Source organism: Aptenodytes patagonicus, chromosome 7, assembly GCF_965638725.1.
Source record: "Aptenodytes patagonicus chromosome 7, bAptPat1.pri.cur, whole genome shotgun sequence".
In the NCBI taxonomy this organism is placed as follows: domain Eukaryota; kingdom Metazoa; phylum Chordata; class Aves; order Sphenisciformes; family Spheniscidae; genus Aptenodytes; species Aptenodytes patagonicus.
In genome coordinates, this window is record NC_134955.1 from 44,299,096 (window position 1) to 44,319,472 (window position 20,377).

At 51.0% G+C, this 20,377-nt stretch overlaps 1 protein-coding gene across 1 annotated transcript; it reads right to left on the minus strand.

Annotated features, from left to right (window-relative positions):
- Positions 1 to 5,301: 5,301 nt before the first annotated feature.
- NFKBIA (NFKB inhibitor alpha) lies at positions 5,302 to 8,906 on the minus strand. Its single transcript, XM_076345044.1, has 6 exons — positions 8,640 to 8,906; positions 8,177 to 8,285; positions 7,475 to 7,685; positions 6,938 to 7,026; positions 6,560 to 6,820; positions 5,302 to 6,044 (listed from the first exon to the last, which is right to left on the minus strand). Exons 1-6 carry the CDS (start codon positions 8,861 to 8,863, stop codon positions 5,997 to 5,999), a joined length of 942 nt encoding a protein of 313 aa, XP_076201159.1. The 5' UTR covers positions 8,864 to 8,906; the 3' UTR covers positions 5,302 to 5,996.
- Positions 8,907 to 20,377: the final 11,471 nt, after the last annotated feature.

Below are 20,377 nucleotides of genomic sequence, written 5' to 3' on the forward strand. Positions count from 1 at the left end.
CCACTTAGAAAAAACTGAAAGAAGAGGGTGGTTTCGTTCTGTGTGCTGCACAGGCCGGGCAGCCATCCTTACCGACTCTCAGTCCTCAGCTCAGCACACATGCAGAGCTTTGACTAACACATGGCATGTCCTTTTCCCACGCAGAGAGGAAAAATGCCACGTGGGTCCTCCCACGCTGCGTCAGCGAACACCACGGGCTCTCGTTTAACAGCGGCCAGTGCTCCTCCGGGGGGGCTGTGTCTTGCTCGACCCCTGGGCACTCCCCAGTGCAAACAAGGAGCATTGCTGAAGTGGAGCAGCAGCGCTCACAGAGATCTTCTGTATGGCCTTGGGAAACTCCCTCCTCCAAGCTACTGAAAATCCAGGGGTAATAATTAACTGAGTTAAGTGTTGAACTGTAATTGTAGCTGTGTGCTCTTCACGGCGTGCGTGCATGTTAAAAATATTTGAGTTTTAAGGCTCTTTCTTGCAGCACTTTGCACACATTTGCTCATATTTTGCTTTAAGCTGGAGGGATGAAGAGCTTCCCTTGAAAGATACACAGGAAAATAAATCCGAATTAGCTGAAACTGGCAGTGGGAAAAGGATTTAAATTAAAGGGGTGCAGGCCTGTTCCTTCAGAGCAGGGAAGCCCCTGGCCTGGCAGTGGGCAGGCAGGAGGCTGCACTCCCGCTGCTGGAGAGGCAATGGAGCCCAGTGCCATGGCTCGCGGCTGCTGTAAAGGGGTAAAACTGCAGAAAGGAGTGAGCGGGGAAAACCCCAGCTCTCTTCTGACAGGGACTGGAAAGTCCTGTTTGGAAAATTGGACAAGGAGACAGTCCTGGGAAAATCTGAGCGCTGGAGCAAGGGGAGGGAGGGAGGGAGGGCAGTCAAACCTCCGGGCTGTTGGGGGGAGTTTTTGTTTCAACCCCTCTGGACTTTGGCTTCTTACATTATGGCCTGATAAATGTGTCGACTTTTAAAGGGAGCCTTTTGGCCCTGATGTTAATGCTTCAGAGAGCTGTCTGAAGGGACGGGAAGGCAAGAGGTGCCAGAGCGCTTGCTGGAGATAGGGACAGGCTATGCAGCGGCCGTCCGGGTGGCGTGTGCCGTCCTGGCTGGTGGCAGGGGAGGGGACTTTCCTGCTCCCTCGCCCCACGGGATCCTGCACAGCTCTTGCTCTCCAGCAGAGAGCCGGCGCTGGGAGCACAGCAATGCTGGAAAAGCCCTTCCCCCACCCCCTTGAAGTGAGAGCGGGCTTTCTTCCAGGGAGAGGGTCCTCCCTTCCATCCCTGCACTCTGTTCTGCTATTCTTTCTTCTAGGAACAACCAGATGCTTAATTATTTCCACAGCTCAGCTTCTGCAGAAAAATGTGCTGGGCCCCTGCCCGGCCCAGAGTCCATCATCACTGAAGAATTTCCATTTTAAAAAGTCACAAATGATACTTGTCCTCCACCTCGGAGATCATGGTGTCTTTCCTGAGGATTCATTGCTGGCCACACCTTTTCCATTCCTCACCCAACTGTCTTGCTCATCCACATCTGAACCGAAGGTGTGGGGCAAAGCCAGCAGCAGTGGGGCTGCCACTTTTGCGGATAGATTAAGGGTCCTGGTGGCCTCACTGCCTTCTGGTGCATCGAGTCCTGCTGGGGCAGGAAGGTAGATGTGTCCACCAGGTGGATGTGGGGCGCAGGGTTGGTAAACCCTGTCTGTTGGCCCTGGTCTGGCCCTGTAGTTATAGTGTGTAAAATGCCAAGTAGTCAATAGGGACCCCCTTCCTCATGTCAAAGGGCTGAAGGATGATGATGAGGAGAGCAGGAGTTAAGGCCTCCAGGTTAGGACTGTGGCCCCTCATGATGTCCAAGCCCATCGGCAGGCAGGCCAGCAGGCAGCTCCTGGGGCTGCCCGTCCCGCCTGTCTCAGCTGAGACACACCTATGCATCAAACAGCCCGCACAGCCCAAGCTGTGCAAGAGGAGCACGCTGCACCATAACCCAAGAACAGCAGAGTGAGCAGGTGGGGAGGGCGGTGAAAGGTTTTTGCTCTCGACTGCGAAGGTCAGGCTGGCACTGGAGCCAGTGGGAGGACGCAGCCTCCCTGCACATGTCCCTGGGTGCAAGGTTGCCTTTTGCCCTTGCTTTTACACTTTCCAAAGCTGCAGTAGATGCAAGAAGAGGAGTCCCAGTTTACTGTGGGACAACCAGGACCTGGGCTCTGCTCTCCACTATTGCTGTCCCATTGCATTCTGTCTGTCACCCCTGTAAGGTTCTTGAGCAGTCCAGGGCTGATGCTGAGAGAGCGGAAAGGCAGGAGAGCAGGGACTGAAGGTGGCCCCTGGGTTGGGATTGGGGCAAGGGAGGCCTGCAGGGAGCTGGAGTGCGAGGAGGAAGAGGAGGGTGTGGGAGGAAATGGGGAGTTCAGCTCTTTGTGCGCAATATAAGGAAGTATGGGAATATCCCTGCGGGATTATCAGAGAGATTTACAAGAATGGGCAGAGGGGAAAGGTTGGAAACAAAAATGCAGCCTCATGCTGTGCAATGTCATGATGGATGAATGAGTTCATGGTGAGCTGGTGTTGCAGGAGAAGAGGGAGGGGGGACCTGCGGAAAGGTGCTCACCCTGGAAGGGAGAAAAGAGCAGGCAGAGGCAGATACGGGTGCCGAGGGCAGTAAGAGCGGAGGACACAGGCATGGCAGGAGCTGAGGAAAGGAAGGAGGCTAATGGAGAGAGGGTCAGAGTCAGGAAACTAAAACTGAACTTCACAGGACCTTCATCTGCAGCTGCATGGCTGCTCTTGAAGCTTGCTGAGCCACCCACGGCAGGTGGTGAAGGTGCTGGGAGAGAATTTTGAACCCTGGGCCAGCACAGGGAAGCACCAGCAGGAGCTGAGGTGAGGACGCAGATGAGCAAGAAGAAGCTGGCATGCTCTGCTAATAGCAGCCGTGGCGGCTGAATAAGGAAAAAGTGATGCTGGCAGAATAAATGCATAAGCAGTTCTTGCTCCGAGTCCTACAAATGCGACTGTGCAACATATCTGCCAGAGTGCCAAGAAGGTAGTGTGAAGGCAGGTTATCACCAAAACCACTCTCAGAAGATCTTTCTAAAGGCATAGGTGTGGAAAAGCCAGAGACAGGGTGGACGTGCAGTAGTTAAGGGCACGTGTTCGAAACTGGGGGGTGCGGGGGGTGACCTACGGTGGACAATCTCATTATATCGTCAAGTGAACAGGCAAAGCTCTGCACTGAATAGCCCCATGTTAGCAATGCACAAATACACGACATGCCCCAACTGATTTTGCTAACAAACACATGCTCACATTAATCTCCATCCTACTTGCTTCACCTGCAGTTCCTCCACATACGATACTTGATTACTTTTGCACGACTGGCGGAGGCAAACTGTAGCGTAACCAGCATGCAGTACCTGCGCAATGATTTCTTTAGCTGCAAAACTTCCTTGTACAGTAAAGCATTTGCTTAATTTATTAAGTCATTATAGAATTCTTGCAAGATTATAGCAGCACCTTCCTAAGATACTGTTTGTCTAAATGTTGCAATGGGCAGCAGAGAACGTACTGCTGCCTCCAAAACTCCTCGGCCAACCTGGTACTACTGATAACTGCACTTTCCTCCCCCTCTCTGGCCTTTGAATAAAAAGTATTTGCATTCAGATGGTATCTATTTAAATATTTGCATACCAGGTCCAGCCATATCGAGCACTCCAGAACACTGATATCTATAGCTGGTGAATGCCTCCGCAGGGCCTTGACAGCACGTCCAGCTCCTGTTTTGCAAGGGGGAAGCTGAAGCATAGCTAGTGAGAGGAACATTGCCTTTTCTATTTCCAGCCGTGGCAACGTCGTGTTTAGTCAAGAAAGGCTGAAAGTCACTCGGGATTCTTTGCTGGTGAAAAACCTGTAGCAGCAGGTGGATAACCCCCCCCAGTCCCCATCTGCAGCTCAGATTTAGCGGTCGTTCGGAGTGCAGGGTGAGGGCCCGAGAAGAAGGGTTTGGCAGATTCTCACCCAGCCCCATAACTGGAAACCTTTGCAGGTTTGCAATGCAGGCATGGCCTTGTCTGCCAGAAGGAAGTTTCAGCGCATACACCTGGGCTATGAGAGTGGAAGGGAAATAAAAATGACTCAGGATGACAATTTTATATAATCCTTTCCACAACGGCCTTTGGCTCCCATGCAAATTAGGAAGCACCCAGCCAGCTGTGGTGCTCTTCCTCATACCAGAGAGCCCTCCTTAGAGCAGGTGGTGTGTCAGGAACCCCTCGGGAAGAGCAGGGTGGAAAAGGGAATGGGTGTCCCTGTGCAGCCTGGAGCCATGGCCTTCTCTGGTGGCCTGAGCCGGGCCAGGTGCCAGCAGCACAGAAGTCCCCTGGCCAATACTCTTGGCAGAGCTCGGTCCTGCGTCAGCAGCTCTGCTGCACCCCGTCCCCGTCCAGGGGGTTACGGCACAGGAGGAACGGGGCACGGTCACCTTTCACACAACCCATCCTTTACGTGGTCACACAGATTTTAATCTGTGGCTAAAATTAGTCCTGTGCTGCAACACGCTGCCAACAGATAATCAGGTGCAGGTAAGGATTTGAGCAAAGTGATTCTGTCTGCCTGATTGATTGCTGGAAAGAAACACGCAGGAATAACTGAAGCGGGTTAAAGCCACATCCTCCGCTGCTGTGATTTGGTCAAGGAGAGCTGTAGCTCCTGCAGCGGGGAGGGGGGTAAGCCCCGTGCCTGAATTTCAGGGGTGGAAGGCAGCAGCATGTGTTTCCAGGCATGTGCTCCCTTTTCCCATGGAAATCCCCTTTGGAAAATCCAAACGTGTCCGAGTTCAAACCGGAGCCGGGCCGGGTGATAAACAAGAGGGTGGGCGGGCGTGGGGCTGTGCTGCAAACCTCTAGCCTCCCCCGGCAAGCCCCGACAAGAGCTGCCGAGTATTGGAGCTGGAACAAAAGGTGCCACGAGAGCAGGCGGGTGGGTGCTGTCACAGACGGCCTCAAAATCCCTCTCTAGCGGCCGGGCGGCCTGGTGCTTGGGTGACAGAGGGGGAATCCCAGCCCCCTGACCTGCCTGCCGCAATGGGCGCAGGAAATGACACCTACGTCTGCTTCCAAAATTAGCTGCAGCAGAAGGGCTGAGAGCTGCAAGCTGCTTAGATGTCTTACCGCTGCCAAGGTGAACCACCCAAAACCCCTGAGCCTGTGACCCCATCGGTCTACTAGGTGTTAAATGTTTCTTAAAAAGCAAACCAGGTGGATTCCCATGTATCTCAAGACAAAGAGGTGGGCAATGAACCATTTCACAGACCAGGTACAGTAATCTTTTTTTAATAAATACATATCTCACATGTACCAAAATAATTATAAACAAAAATGTACAGTATTTACACAATATACAATTGCTAAAAAGTGTAGCAATTATGACACACATGGTGTGAAACACACAGTTTCCAATGCCCACAGTTAACATTATTGCTACCTTTCTCCTAACAGCCAGGAGGTCACCAGTCCCTTGGTTTGACTCCTCCGCCTGGGACACCCCACTGAGAGCAGCTGCGGTCTGTCAGTAAGGCCAGGGACTGCCACCAGCCCAACACAAATTAACATACAGTCTCCGAGAAGATGGGGTGTTGGTATGAGCCTGCTTTCCCATGAGAGGACACGCGTTCCTCGTGGTACTTAATGCCACAAGATAGCTCTCTGTAACTAGCAGGTTGGGTGTGTAGTCTGTTGCCTTCGTAGGGTTGAGAAGATTGGCCATGTGGCTCTTTATCAGTTGGTGTGAATAATCACAGATCTGTACCGATGTTACAGATCCCGCTCCTGTATTTAAACACAGGCCGGAACCTGGAACCATCCTGTTACAATTACGTGCTCCTTGCTGGGCAGTGTAGTATTTCCCTCCTGGTTTTTCCCTCCGTGTTGCGACTTTCTTTTTAAATGAAGAAAGTCAGTCCTTTTTCTATACATATGTACACAGTCACTTCTTTTCACAGAAAGCTCTGCTTTAAAATGCCAGCTGTCGTCCTCCAATAAGGCAGTCATCATATATAAGCTGGAAGAAAAAAACAAAAGGCTGTTAATGCAAAACTCTTACTGGGAGTATTGTATTCACTCTGGGATAACTGCCAAATTCTGCATGCCCTGACTTCGGCGGCGTATAAAATTTCTGCACCGAAATGGTTACGTTTGCCATTTAACAGCACTGAGAACGTTAGAAAAACAAATGCTGGGGAGAAGAAAACCCACCTATTAACTTGAATTTTATCTCACGAGGTTCTGTAGGTGTCAGCAACAGAACAACGTTCAGCAACTCACGTTGCATGAAGGTAACCTCTGTTCCCTCACGTATTTTTTACATTTTATTCTTAAATTTATTCTATTTATATGCTTGCCCCAACTGCCATCTTGCTAATGGCTGACAGCGTAACCTTACTTTATGGGCTATTTATACCTGTCAGTTATATAGGTAAGAGGTCATTGGAGCACGTCATCAGAGCAGCACTAACAAAAAAACTACAAAGGGCAGGATTTTCCCTTTCTCTTGAAAAGGTGCAAATAGCTACTTACTTCATCCTCTGTGAATTCAGGCTCCGATTCACTGCTCTCCTCATCCTCACTCTCTGGCAACATCTGCAGGTCGGCTGTGGTCAGCTGCTTCAGCTGTTCCCGTATGCTGGAGTTGTCTCTTCCCCACGTGAGCTGATAGGGGGAATAGCCCTGGTAGGTCACTTTGTTCACGTCCGCCCCGTGTTTCACCAGAAGTGACACCAGGTCTGAATTCTGCAGGTCAACAGCTAAATGTAGTGCCGTTCTACCATTGCATGGCTCCTGCGTGAAAATAACACAAGGTTTGGCATGTTAGGAGAGCCAGAGCTGGTGCCAGACCTATTGATTCTTATGAATACACAGCCCTGCTCAGTTAAATTCACGGTATACATTACATACCTGAGCATTTACATCTGCTCCCAAGAACAGCAAGTATTCGACAATAGCCAGGTATCCTTGAATAGATGCCAAATGGAGACACGTATGTCCTGCAAAACACAAATGAAGGTAAAATTTGAGTAAGTCTAACCTAATGCCCTATCATTCAGTTAAAGTCAAGATGATAGGATATCTAAGTTTGCAATTAATCCACGGCAAAAGGGTGTTTTCCAGAAGACCTTTCCAGCTTCCAGTAAGTATGAATAACAGGGTTGGATTTTGGAAAGATTTCTTAGAGGCTTTATTCCAGTGTTTGACTGTAACTTATTTTAACCAAAAAAAAAGGAGCACTGCAGAAGTACTCACTAAAAATGCAAAATTCAAAGCCACGAGAGCCAATAATCAACAGTGAGGAGGCCTACAAGACAGTGACTCCTCAACTCTCAAATGGGCATAACAATCCTTCTCCACCTCTCCAGAGATCTTTGAGCTCTACGGGACAACAACTCTACCCTTGGTACAGCACACCGACATCTATGTACAGCAGCGTGCCCATACCATTGTAGTTGGTTGCCTGCAGGACAGCGAGGAGATGGTGCGGCTGGCAGTACTGCGTGAGGACGCTGACGCTCCTGAGGGAGCCCTGCTGGCAGGCAATGTGCAGGGGGGTGTTTCCTCGGAAGTCCCTGATTTCCAGGTCACATCCGGCCTTCAGAAGATGCTCGGCAATTTCAGGCTGATCCGTGATCACTGCCAGGTGAAGAGGAGTCTGCAGGCAAGAGAGAAAACGCAGACCTGTAAGTTATACCGCAAACTTGGCAGCAACGTCTGGACAGAACCCTCGACCGCTTGGAGATCTGTGCCCCCAATTAAAAACACACCCCAGAAACTGGGGTTTCTTTATGCTTCCTGACATATTGTATAGTTCCTCTAGTCTGGAAGTGATGAACTGAGGGCTCTCTGGATACCGAACAGTCAATCCATATGAAGGGTATCATTAACATCCCAATAAAGAGGGATGCAACCCATTGTGTCATATTTGAAAAATGCGGGCGTTAAATGCCACTCTCAGGGGAGAGGAAGCGTTGTACTAACACTGGCTGGAGCCAGCTGGGGACTTTCCTGAATGTAGGCTTTGATTTAATATCCATCAGTTAAAAAAAAAAATTAAAAAGGACTTTTTTGGGAGGAATTTCCCAGAGGGCTTTTGTGGGGGTGGCAGGGGCTGATCCGGATTTGGGGCTGCAGAGGTGAAAGTACCTGGCTGAGGTTGTTTTGGAAGTTCAGGAAAGCACGGTCCCCGGCCGTCTGCCGGATCACCTCCAGGCTCAGGGCTTTTTCCTCGTGAATAATCGCCAAGTGGAGAAAACTGCAGGGAAAAAAAAAAAGAAAAAAAATTGAACGACCCACGTTAAAATCCCCAAATCCCACATTAAAAACCCCAAAATCCCCCAGGCGGGCAGAGAGGCGAGGCGGGCCCGGGGCAGGGTCATGCGCGGGTGTCGCAAGCCGGGGCTTTCGGCGGCCGGGGCTTTCCGCCGGCCGCGGGAGCCGCCTCTCCCTGGCGCCCCTCCAGGGACTTTCCGCCCTCCCCTCCCCGCCGCGGCCCGGCCCGGCCCGGCCGGGCGCCTCCCCGCCGCCAGCGCATCCTGTCCCGTCCTCTCCGTGCCATGTGTCCCCCTCCCCGGGTACGTGTGTGTCGTCCCCCCCGACCCCCACTTACGTGTCCCCGTCCTCCGTCAGCTGCTGTGTCCAGGCGGGCGGTTCGCGGGGCTGCAGGCGTATGTCCTCCAGCTCCTTCACCAGCTGCCGGTAGTCCTCTTCCTTCATGGAGTCCAAGCCGCTGTCGTGGCGATCGTCGAGCGGGAACCCGCCTTGACGCTCTTTCTTCGGTTGCTCGTAGCCCTCCATAACCGGCGGCTCGACGGGGCGGCGGGCGCTGATCATGGCGGCGGAGCTCCGGCTTAGCGGCGAGTGAGCGGCGGCGGCGGCGGCGCTTCGCATATACACCCCGGCAAGGGGATTTCTGCGGGGGAGGAGCCGCCGAGGACGGGAATTTCCAGCCAGTCAAAGCCCGACCGACGGGTCTGGTCCTGCTCGGCGCCGCGGGCGGTGGCAGGGAGGGGCGGCGCAGGGGAGGGAAGAGGTCGGCCCGGGAGGGGACTTGGCGTTTTTCCACGTCGGGGGGGAAGTACTCACCTCCCCGGCGTCCCCGTCGGTACTTCCCTGCTGCGCCCCGGGCAGCTGCCCCTTGCCGGCTTTCCCGGGGGGCTTTCCCTGCCCTGCCCGGTCGCGGGGCTCCCGGTGCCCCCTCACCGGCAGGGCAGCGGGTGTGCGCACCGCTGCGGGGTCCCATTGCGTGCTGTGGGGGGTCCTTGCTCCCTGTGGGGGTCCCTTGCATGCTGAGGACCGCCCGCACGTGCTGGGCACTGCCGGCCTTGATTGCACACCGCATCCCCCCTCGACTTTCCACCAGCTTGCTGTTTGATAAGAGGAGCTGCGGGATGTCTCGGGCCAGAAGGCCAGCCTGTAAGCGTGCAAAGTGGTGGTCATCACACTCGGAGAAGCTCCACCACCCGTGAGGTGCAGTGTAGCACGACAGCTCTCCTCCACGGCCCTCATCTGCACAGCGGCAGATCCCTGACCCTGCGAGGATCGTTTTGAGGGCTGGTGAGAGGGACCCCCTTAGGAGTCATTAACCAGCGCTCGTCTGACGAGCAGGAACAGGCTTCGTAGCCAGCCCAGGGTAGCGAGGTCATGCTAAAAGTTCAGGAAACCAAACACCAGCCAGAGCAATGCTGAGGCTGCAACTGCATCAGCACGCTGCACGTCTGCCCTGCTGTTGCTTGGAGGGGGGTATCGCTTTTTGGAGAGATTCAGGTAGTACTGCACAGGACTGGTGTTACGCTGTCATGATAGCTGCACGTGTGCAGGTGCTGCCTCGGCGTTTAGAGGATTTCACATCTCTGCTGTGGAAGTTTTCACTTTGTTTCAGTGCAATGGGACCAGGAATGAACAGGAGAATTCCACGCCACTCCTGTACATTCTGTTCTGGTCCAGGACTAAACAGGCCTCTTTTGAGAGGTACATACCCATAATGGAACAAGCCTTTTAAAGAAGAAATTACATCTTCTGCCGTTATTCTTACTTTCTCTGGCCATTCCTAATGATTCTTCTCTGCTCCTTTTTACTGCTGTCATGCCATCGGCGGGTAGTGAAAACTGGATAAATGCAGGCTCCCACATGGATAAAAGGCATTGTCTGCGGGGCTGACAGCGCTGAATTTTTCCCTGGTGAAGTTTTGTTTCTACTTCTCAGATGTGGGGGATTCCCATGAAGAATTTTTCTTTTCTTGCAACTATTGCTGGCCTCACTGAGTAACAGCATCTGCGCTTTTTTCCTTTTGTAATTTTCCCATGGGATGGCATCCCTTTGAACAAGAATTTATGAGAAAATCGAAAGATGAAAGGGGGAGCCAGACGAGAGGGCGAATGCCTGACTTTCTGTGAGCAGATGTTCCTGATTTTCAGCCCAGCTGTGCCATTCCTGGACTTTTTTTCATTATTCATCACTTGGCCTGGGACAACCCGGTGGTGCTTTTGGGCAGGTTTAGAAAAAAGCCATACAACTCTTTCTTTTATAGTCTAAGGGTTATGAAAGTTTTGTGAGCTTCTTGAAACAGTTTCCCCTTTTTAATGTAAATTGGCAGGGGAAATTTAATTAACAAATGAATCTCCTCCTACCTGCTTCCCTGCAAAAAAGGGAGGATGGGAGTTGGAAAGCAAGCTCCTGCTCTGACTAACAGGGGTATCAAGCCCAACCAGGACCACGCTGCCTCCAGTTGGGGTTTTGCTAGAACCACGCAGAAATTAAATTTTAAAACTTCTTGTCCTTGCTGCGATGGCTGGAAACCGAGTTCAGCAAAGCGAGTTCTTTGCCTCCTTCTATAAGTGACCTCCAGCTGCTCTCACAGGCAAACGCAGGGCTATTTTTAGCGAGCATTTGCCAGCAGAAACCTCTTTTCAGAGGCACGCGAGATGCTTTTATTTTGTGTGCGTTTTAACTCGGCTGTACTGCAGCCAGTTGTAGGTGGCGGAAAGGAGATGGAAAATGTTTTCTGGATGGAAAGTCGTGCTGAGGCCAGCCCACTTCCTGCCCCAGGGAGACGCTGCCGCCCCACAGCCGCTCTGCAGCCTGGCCCCGGGCGTCGCAGGGGGTCCCAGAGGTGGGCCAGCACCCCTGGGTATTAGGCAGCCAAAAGCACTGATTGAGAAGGGATTCAGCGCTGAACCCCGACCCACATGTAAAATAGTAGCCAGCTGCAGATGCAGGGGCAAGCAGAACCCTTGTTAACATTAAAACAAATAAAGCTGCTGTCTTCTCTGTAACTCCTCACCGCTAACAAGGTCATCGTACGATATTTGCCTAAAGGGACGGCATATAGAAGATAGTATAAAGCAAAGGTTTTGAAGCGCTGGTGAAGGTCATTGATGCTCCTTTTGTGCTACTGAGGTACTGTCCTTTTTTTTGAAAATTAACACATTCCAGCAGTTCTTCTATTTGATTTTCTACATGGTCCGCAAGAGAAAAAGGATAGAAAGAAACAAACTCAGCTTTTGGATATGCAGTTTTTGGATATAGGATGGAGCCTATCACAACTCTGATTTCCTATGTGGCCTCTCACCTAGGTGTTGCAGTTCTGGGAGGCTCAGACATGCCCCCAGGGGACGGAGCAGCCGTACCTATCCAGGGACAGGGGTTAGCCCTGCTGAAACAGGAGCAAAACTTCATGAACGCTGCAGTCATTTGTGCCAAACTGAACCCTCTTTGTCTTCTTGCATATTCTGGTTTAATACCTCTGCTGTGTCTGCGTTAATTTCGCAGGAGTGGTTTTTATGCTCATCAGCTTGAGAGGAGATTAAGGTTCTCTGCATTTTTTTATTTGGGATTATGTTAGCAGTCTCTGCTGCCTGGTCCAGCGGGCACTTCAAGACCAAGGGACTACCTAAAAGTCACTTTAACAATGTAAACGGCTGTGATCTAAGAGGTGGTTTTGCACCTGATCCATAAGGGCTAGATTTTGCGAAAGCCTCCTCCACTCTGGGTGCCCTGAGCACTCAATTGGCAGGGCTGTGGGGCTGCCAGGATGAGATGTTTGTTTTTCTTCTACCTTGCAGAAAGCAGCTGGCAGGGGTCCGAGAAGCAGCCTTGCGTGCCTGAATACTGAAAAGGGGCAGTACGGTTTTAATCAGTTTTTAAAGTACATGAAAGATTCTCGTGCTGCTTCCTCCAGCAAACACATTAAACTGTAATTTCCTGATTGCCATATTAATCATGAGAACCGTCTAGTGCTGTCGCTGTGGTGCTGTTGATTTACCAGAGTTGGTCCCTCAACTTCATCCTTCTGTGATTGCTGCTGCAGATACCTATTAACTGTTTCCTCCCATTTAATCTCGAGGACTTATGCATGGCTCACAGTAAACGTATCAGGAAAGGCAGTTCACAACATCCAGCAAGATCTTGGCCCAGGCTGTTAAAACCAAAAGCAAAGCAAATCGGTGAAGTAAACCTGCTGTCGTCTGCATGTGTACGCGCACAAGTAAACCTGCTGTCTGCATGTGTACACGCACATGCACATACCCCTTTACAACAGGACTCCGGTTTATTGTTCCAAAAGTCTATGGACTTTGCTAGTGCAATGGAAGCCAGGGAACACCTAACATCATTCTGATAACATTTTGCAACTAAAATCAACATATCTTGGGCTCCCATTTACAGCTGCTGTAGAGATAAGAACCAGGCAGCTCCAAACAATTAGTCCAGTGCTAAACAAGGAAAACATATTTCCTTCCTGCTTTCTAATAATTTGAAAGCTTTAAAAAAATGGCCAAATGAGAAGAAGGAAACTTAAGCAAAGTCCATTCTGGTCAGGCAGGATGAGGGCTGATGGTGTTACACGTGCCATGTGGCCTGTATCCCTACCTCCTCAAACTTTTTCATCAGAGGCTGTTATGGGACAGTCAGATACTCCAAAAAGCAGTGTGGTGGATGCAGTAAGAAGCATTTCTCCACCTTATTTGAGCTGATATACTATCCAAGCAAACAGTGTGGGGGGTAATTTTTGGCATGTAAAACCAAGGTCCAAATTAGGGCGTTTAAAATCCTACCCATGTCCCACAGATACAGAAATGGAGTTGACTAGGGTGTCCTGGCCAGAGTCTAATGGCCCTAGATTTCTGGCTGGCCACACTGGTCTCTGTTTTTATTTTTAGACTGCAGCTTATTTTTGGTATCTCTTAAACTGATGTATTGCGTCCCCAGGAAGATCTGCATTTCTCTGTGTGAACTGTGGGCTGTTTATATATAAATTGGTTGCATTTCTGGGGATCCTTAGGGATGAAATGTACTATATCAATTTAAACTGCTTTTATTGTTATGCCTTAAGGGTAAATATAGGTCAAGTCATTTGAAATTGGCTACCACTTGGAAAACAAGTTTCCTGTGGTGTCATTCCCATTTCTCACATGGAAGTTTTGTTGAAGAATGTTGCTTGCAAAGCTTTAAGCTGATGCTCGCTGCCTGATGCAGCAAAGCTTGCTGCCACATGTGTTTCATGTAGGAAAGAAGAGTCTCAGGCTGGGGGAAGAGAAGAGAAGCAGAGGCAGGTCTCTTGAGCTTGTAGTACAACTTTCCCTTCAGCAACATGAATAACGTTGCTCCCCATCAGTACAGCCCCCTCTGTGGTTGCAGACAGAGTGGAAGCACCTGACGGGGAAAATATGAACTGGGAGCATGCTAATAATTAAAAAGGGACTTTCCCCATGCAGGCAGCTGTGACATTTGGTAATGTTATGGTCTCTAGTTCTTCCCAGCAAGGAGGAATCTTGCAAAGGTGGAGAGAGCGGCATGGTGGGACCGTGCAGAAAACCAACCCGGTGAGAATTCGGGAGGTGGAGTTCTGCCTGGCAGAGGGTGAGCACGGGCAGCCAGCGGGGCCGTGCCAAGGAGGGAGCTGCTTTCCTTTCTGTTTGGATTACGGATCCAGAAGGTCAAAACTGGATCTGGATACAAATTTCCCTGTGGTACTAGATGATATTTTGAGCAAAGTAAAGACCTGAGCTGAGTTACGCTGGGCTGTCCAAGCAGGAGGCTGAGCACAGGCAGTGAGAGCCGTCTGCCTCAGCACATAGTTTGCTCTGAGCCTCCTCCTGCTCCTGTGCAACTCTTGTGCCTAAAGCTGGTGGGTGCAAATCATCCTGGATAAACATAAAAAGCCAGTACACTGCTTCTCTGTGAGCAGTGGGAGCCCGCCGCAGCAGACAGGCACACGGCAGGCCTTAATTAGAAGCTGAACTGCGTGTGGGCCCAGGGATTTCCCTGGGGACGGATGTGGCAAACACAGGGGCTAATGCACTGAGTGCTGTAGCTGTGTGTCTGAGCTAGCAGGGGAGCTGCCAGGGGAGGAAGCAGGAAATACTAGACAATACTAAGAGCATAACCCTGAGAGGAAAAAAAAAAAAAAAAACAACAGAAGATGAACTTTGGGTTGGGTGTTTCCTGAAAAAGCCCTGGGACTGCCAGCTGAGGGACTGTCTCAAGGTCTGTTCCTCCTGTGCACACCCTCTTTGGAGGCGGGCAGGCTCTCTGCTCTCTGCTCCTTCTCCTGGTGAAAGTCCTTGGAGGCCCGAAGCTCAGCAGATCGCATGGCTCTGGGAGGGGTAACCCCGATCTGCCACCCACAAATTGCCTGAAGCTGGCAATGGGTGTCAGCAGCAGCTGCTGCTGAGATAGTGCTAAGGGGGGACTTGGCTTTAAGTATCTCAGTGCAAAATGCCCATCAAGGTGCTCTGGGGCTGTGCTTGGGAAGTTCCTAAGGTTTTAACCGCAGTTTTTTCTGCAGTGGCTGTGGGCTGAGTGTGCACAGCATTGCCAAGGGCTGGATGTGCTTCTGGTGCCATGTCCTAGTCCAGCCCATCCTTCCTCTACCTATACAAATGGCTGTTGATGAGAGCAAGGCTGCAGCGCCTGGCTGCAGCTCAGTTATTCTCTGCAGGATAGCAAGCTGGGAGAAGAGCTCCAAGGGACAGCAAAGAGCAAGGCTGCATTTATAGGGGTGTTAGGTGAGCTCTGATTTACAGACTGAGAGAGGCTAAAGGCAGGCTCAGGGGGGTTAAATGCAGATTCTTCCAAACTCCTGACATCCCATGCTCTGCATGCTCCGGGTATTGCCTGCGCTCCCAGGACGCAGGTTCTCCAGACCAGGTTATAATAAAACCTTCATTTCCTCACACAGCTCTCATTCCCTCGTATTCCCATTTATTTTCATGCAGCCAACTGCTTACGCTGAGCATGACCTCTCCCAGGGCAGGTGATGGCTGGCAGTGAGTTCGGGGCCACCACCACTTGTGGGAGCCAGGGGACGAGCAGTGCTGGCCTGCGGGGCTGCTTCACCTCTGCCACCTGGGCTGGCGGTCGGAGGGTGGCCATTCCTGCTGGTCCTGCAATACCCGAGCTGCCTGTAGTAAAGGGGAACTGGAAGCAACAGTGCATCTTTCAGAGGCCAGTGATTCATTACTGGAGCCGCGTTGGGGAGGAAGAGGGAGCAGATGGAGACGGCACGCAGATTTTCCAGCCTGGACGGAGTTTAAATTTATCCCTCTCCAAGGCTGCGTCCGTTCCTGGGATGATTTCCCATTTAGCTTATGCCTTTTAGGGCTCTGATTTCTTCAGATTTCGTGGGTGTTGTTTACTAACTTATGGCTGTGGTGTTTCCCAGACAGAAATATCTCTCTGGGATAAGCTTCTGCCTTTCTTGGACAGATGGTTTGTACACAGGCAGTAAATTCAGTTCTTCTGTGAACTCCCTGTCCTGTGCGTGAGCCGTGGTGACGTCTGGAGGGCCTGCACACGGCATAGCCCTGGCAACACACAGTGCCGGCCTTCCCTAGATGTCCAGGAACCCTGGACAAATGGGGAAAAGGTAATCCTCGAGTTCTTCCCAGACCAGATTTCTGAGCAGGGAAAAATATAACTTGCTTGGGAAAACCCTGACCTCTGGCAACACAGACTTAGGGCCCAGGGGATTGGTTTTATGCTTGAGACAGGAAGGTTCATGCAGGCTCTGAAACACATTTGTGGGAAAGCCAGTGAGGGAAGTGAGATGGGAGGGGGTGATTTTCCCCAGAGCACTGCAGAGAAGCCATGTCGGTCCCTCTTTGAAACGAGTGTTTGACAGTCGCAGTATTTAATTCTTCTTTTGCTTGCATCCACAGACACGAACCCTTTTCTTGGCTGCATCCCCTGCCTCCCGAAGCCCAGCATCCCGCTGTGGCCGTCACAGCTACCTCCTGTATCCTCACTAGCTGGCAGGTCTTTGCCCCTGCAGACCTGGGAGGTAGAAGACATCACAGTCAAAGTATCCTTATCTCTCAGGAGCCTACAGGCACCCGACTCCTTGCAGGACTCATCTGGCTGTACCATTACCTTGTGTCTCATCCTCTGTGTATACAGCAACACCCTGTCCATCACGTTATATTCGTATGTTCCCTTCTAAGGAGATTCCTCACTCGCCCACACTGTCTGCTGTTCCTGTTGTGGTGGCGTCACTCGGTATGTCCGTCTGTCCCACTGGCATGTCTGTGCTCTGAGCTCTGCCCAGAACAGCCTCCTGGCACTGCTTGGCAAAGCCATGTGCCTGTGCAATCCCACACTTCTGTAAGACATCTGGGACAGATGAACAGCAAAAGGGCGTCTGTCAATTGTGTGCATGAGATGCCCTCTCCCAACCTTCCTAGCAAGCAGTGTCAAGTCGCTGTCACCTCGAGGTCACCCAGGCTGTCTGACCATGGAGAAGCCTGAGCCCTCCTGCATGGGGCTAAGCAGCAGCTCCCCGCTCTCTGGACTGGGGGTGCAGTCCCCCCTGCTGCCCTTTGGGTTGGGAACTACCTGCAGGTTTCTGTGACTCCTTCCATATGTTTGGCTTAGCTGATCTCAAATGGCAACATATAGTAGAATGAAAACCAAGCCAGATCACGCAGTTTCAGGCACAGCATGACTGTGAGACCTAGTCACACTTGTGTATCCCTTAGTACCTTCCCTGAGCTGCATCTAGAGGTCTCTGATAAACATTGCTTTGATGCTACCAATCCTGGGGAGCACAACAGTGGTCCAGGGCGACCTCGTACCTGGAGGAAGCTGCTGATTGCAGGGAAGCAGGCACAGGTACGCTCTTGCTGCTGGAGCAACGGTCTGCTCATTTGGGCTTTTCCAGACAGCTGCAGGTGGGAAAATTTTAACATCAGCTCTGCCTTTTACATTGGCATGGTGCTGTGCAGGCAGAGCCTTCTTACCTGTGTCCCTCCGAATGCGGGCAGGGGTTATGGGGGGCGGGTGTATGCAGTCCCTTTCCCCTTGCGCTTGCCTGCAGGGAGATGCTGAGAGCTCGACTACCACACGAGCCCTCCCATGTAGGCAGGCACTGCTGTGGGTCTGGGGCTCAGGGCTGGGGCTCAGGCTGGGTTTGGGGCAGTGGGGGCTGAGCCCTTCTGTGGAGGGGGGGGCAGGAGGGCAGCATAAGTGGGGTCTTTTCTCGTGGGGACGAGGGTGGGGGTATGCTTAAGAGGGTGGAGGAGGAAATATCTCAGCTTATGTGGGCTGTTGCACTGCTGCCCTCACAGGTGGCACCCACTCAAGCAGAGTTTGGAAAAACCCCACTTCAGCTTAGTTTAGCTTAGTTTTATTTAACCGTGATGGGGTGAGCTGCTGTGAGAAATAATCCCACATATGATCAAGCATGCATTGGCAGAGGCAGGAACAGTTCCCAAATGGTTCCTTTCCTAAGGACCATCCAGAGGGACCCAAATGCATTGTCTTACAGGAATGATGGAACCTCTGGGAGGTGGATTGGGCAGCTAAAATCCTGTCCTCGGAAGCCCAGCTGCACACTAGCTTCAGCTGCATCATCAAAGTGAGTCATTCAATAAAAACAATTAGCTGAAGAAATATCACTAAACAGTAATAATTATCCAAATGTCCTAGCATTGACCATTTAGATGACTAAATCCACACAATCAATTGTGTTAGTGAATGCTAATTCAAATCTAATAACCTTCTGGTTTATTTGATTATGTATAAAGGATTCACCTGCTATATTGTGACAGGATGGGGCTGCGGAGCAGGTGGGTGCTGGGGCACCTGCCTGCCCTGTGGCCTCCGTGCAGGTGTTGTCCCTGGGCTGCCAACAGCACAGGCAGTGTCCACCAGTCAGGCTGGGGAGCGGAAGAGTGGTGAAATGGTCTAGGGGCCCTTCGACTGTGCAGGCAGTGGCTTTCACGGGCTTGGGAGGGACTTGTGCCCACACAGAAATGTGGTGTGGCCTCTCAGGAAAGGCTACGTTCTCCTTCCTGCCTCTTTGCCTGAAGGGTCTTGTGGGGGTCTGAATCTCCTCAGCTGGACGACTGGGCAAAATCACACAGACACCAGAAATCCATATCATCTGCTTGAGAATAAGGGGTACGGAGGGAACTCATGCTTAAAAATTAGATTACAGTTTCAGCAAAGAGCACGTACCCATGTTGGAAACGGACCCTCTGGTGCAGGCATTTGCTCTCTCCTCATGTCCTTGTGGTACCTCGGCTCTGGATGCACACAGGTCTTCTCTGAAGTGCTTCATGCTATGGATGGACTGTGATATACGGTCCATTTTGTTATATATGGGTGTTATTTTGTTGTGTCTGGACATTGGCATCATGCTTGCCACTACAGTACCTGTATATCTAGAAATGATGGACGTTATAGATCCAGTGGGATTCAGCTTGGTGCTGGAATTGCCCTCAGTTTTCCTGCAAAGGCGCAGTGAGGTCCTCCATCCCCACTGCCAAGAGACCTGCTCTTCTTAGCTAATATCTGTGGGTGCTCTGAAGAGAGGAACTCGGGAAGGCTTGGGTTTTATCAGTATTTCAAGAAGAAAATCAGCAAAGGTACCAAGAAGGCAGCTTGCCCTGAAAACTGATGTCTGCCGTGGTATTTTCACATCTCTGTAGAAATTGTTATGTTTAGCTCTCCTCGTGCTCTGCAAACGCAGGAAGGAGTGAGCATGTCTGGTGTAGGGACCGGTGACGCACTTTCGCAACGTGGGATGCCAGGGATGGCGAAAACCTGGCACCTCTGAGGTCAGCGGCCATCAGGCTGCGCTCACGCTTCTCATGCCAATGCCCCATCCGTTGAACCACGTTGTTCTCCTCGGGTGAAAAACAGCGCAAGCATCAACAAGGCAAATTTCTCCCACTGCCTGCTATCTGTTCTCACTATGACGTTGCAGGGTTTTCTAAATGAGGCTAATACACAGTGAATCACCACGATGTGCCACAGCAGGACCGGCTCCATCCTGCTTGCACTCGGCATCCGCAGCAGGTCTGGCAGCGGGGGCAGGAGCTGCCCCAGGGAGCTGGGAACATTTTGCCATCAGCTGAGGGAGCCTGGCCATGCTGTTGGTAGCGCACGGGGGCAGCAGGAGCAGCCCTTGTACTGCAAAGACAGGGCTTCTCTGCCTGTCTGCTAGTATTAACATTCATTTGCTCTCTGAGGCAGGCTGGTTTTCTTTTTTTTTTAGGTCATTCTGTGTAACATAATCATATTGGAGTAGAATTCTTCTACCTAATCAAATGAAACTTCATGTAGTTAGTTTGTCATTAGCATTTACTAACGAATGTGATTGTGAGGATTTAGTTTCTCACATGGTTAATAGGAAGGCATTTAGATAATTACAGCTGTCTAGTGTCTTTCCACTGCTAATCGCTTTTACTGCCTGGTTCATTTCCAGACCAGCAAGTGAAACTCTGGCACACAGTTGTGCAGGAAAACTGCTCCTGTGGTTATGCATTGCTGTATCCCTGATAGGATGCTTTGTAGGTGTGAAGTCAGTTCCCAGCTCCATCCTGAGTTTCATATGAACTTCAGAAAATCACAGCCTTGCTGTGATCCAGCTTTCCCATTTGGCTACGCCATGCCATGCCACGTCGTCCAGCACCCTATCTCTGACGCTGGCCAACTGAAGGCACCTAGGGAAGAAAAAATATAAGTAGACAAATGTAATGGTCCTGCTCCTGGACTGCGCATCCAGCTTTCGGAGCTTTAACAGCTTCCCGTGCACCTGTGTTTAGCACCCACTTGTGGATTTAGCTGCAGTGAATTTATCTAATCCCTTGGTGGGCTTCTCCACATCTTTGGTCTCCACAACATCCTGCGACAATGAGATTTAATTATACATGCGCTGAAAAGAAAACTCCACCAAAACTTCCTGATGTTTGTTTTAAAACTACTAGATGGTATTTTAATTGAGAAAAAGGAATAGTCGTGTTATGTGAAACAGGGAATGAGATTTGTTCTTCACCTTTTTAGGCCACCTGTGATGTGACTGAGCTGTCACCACCCTCTGCTGTCTCCTTTCCAAGCTTCAGCTAG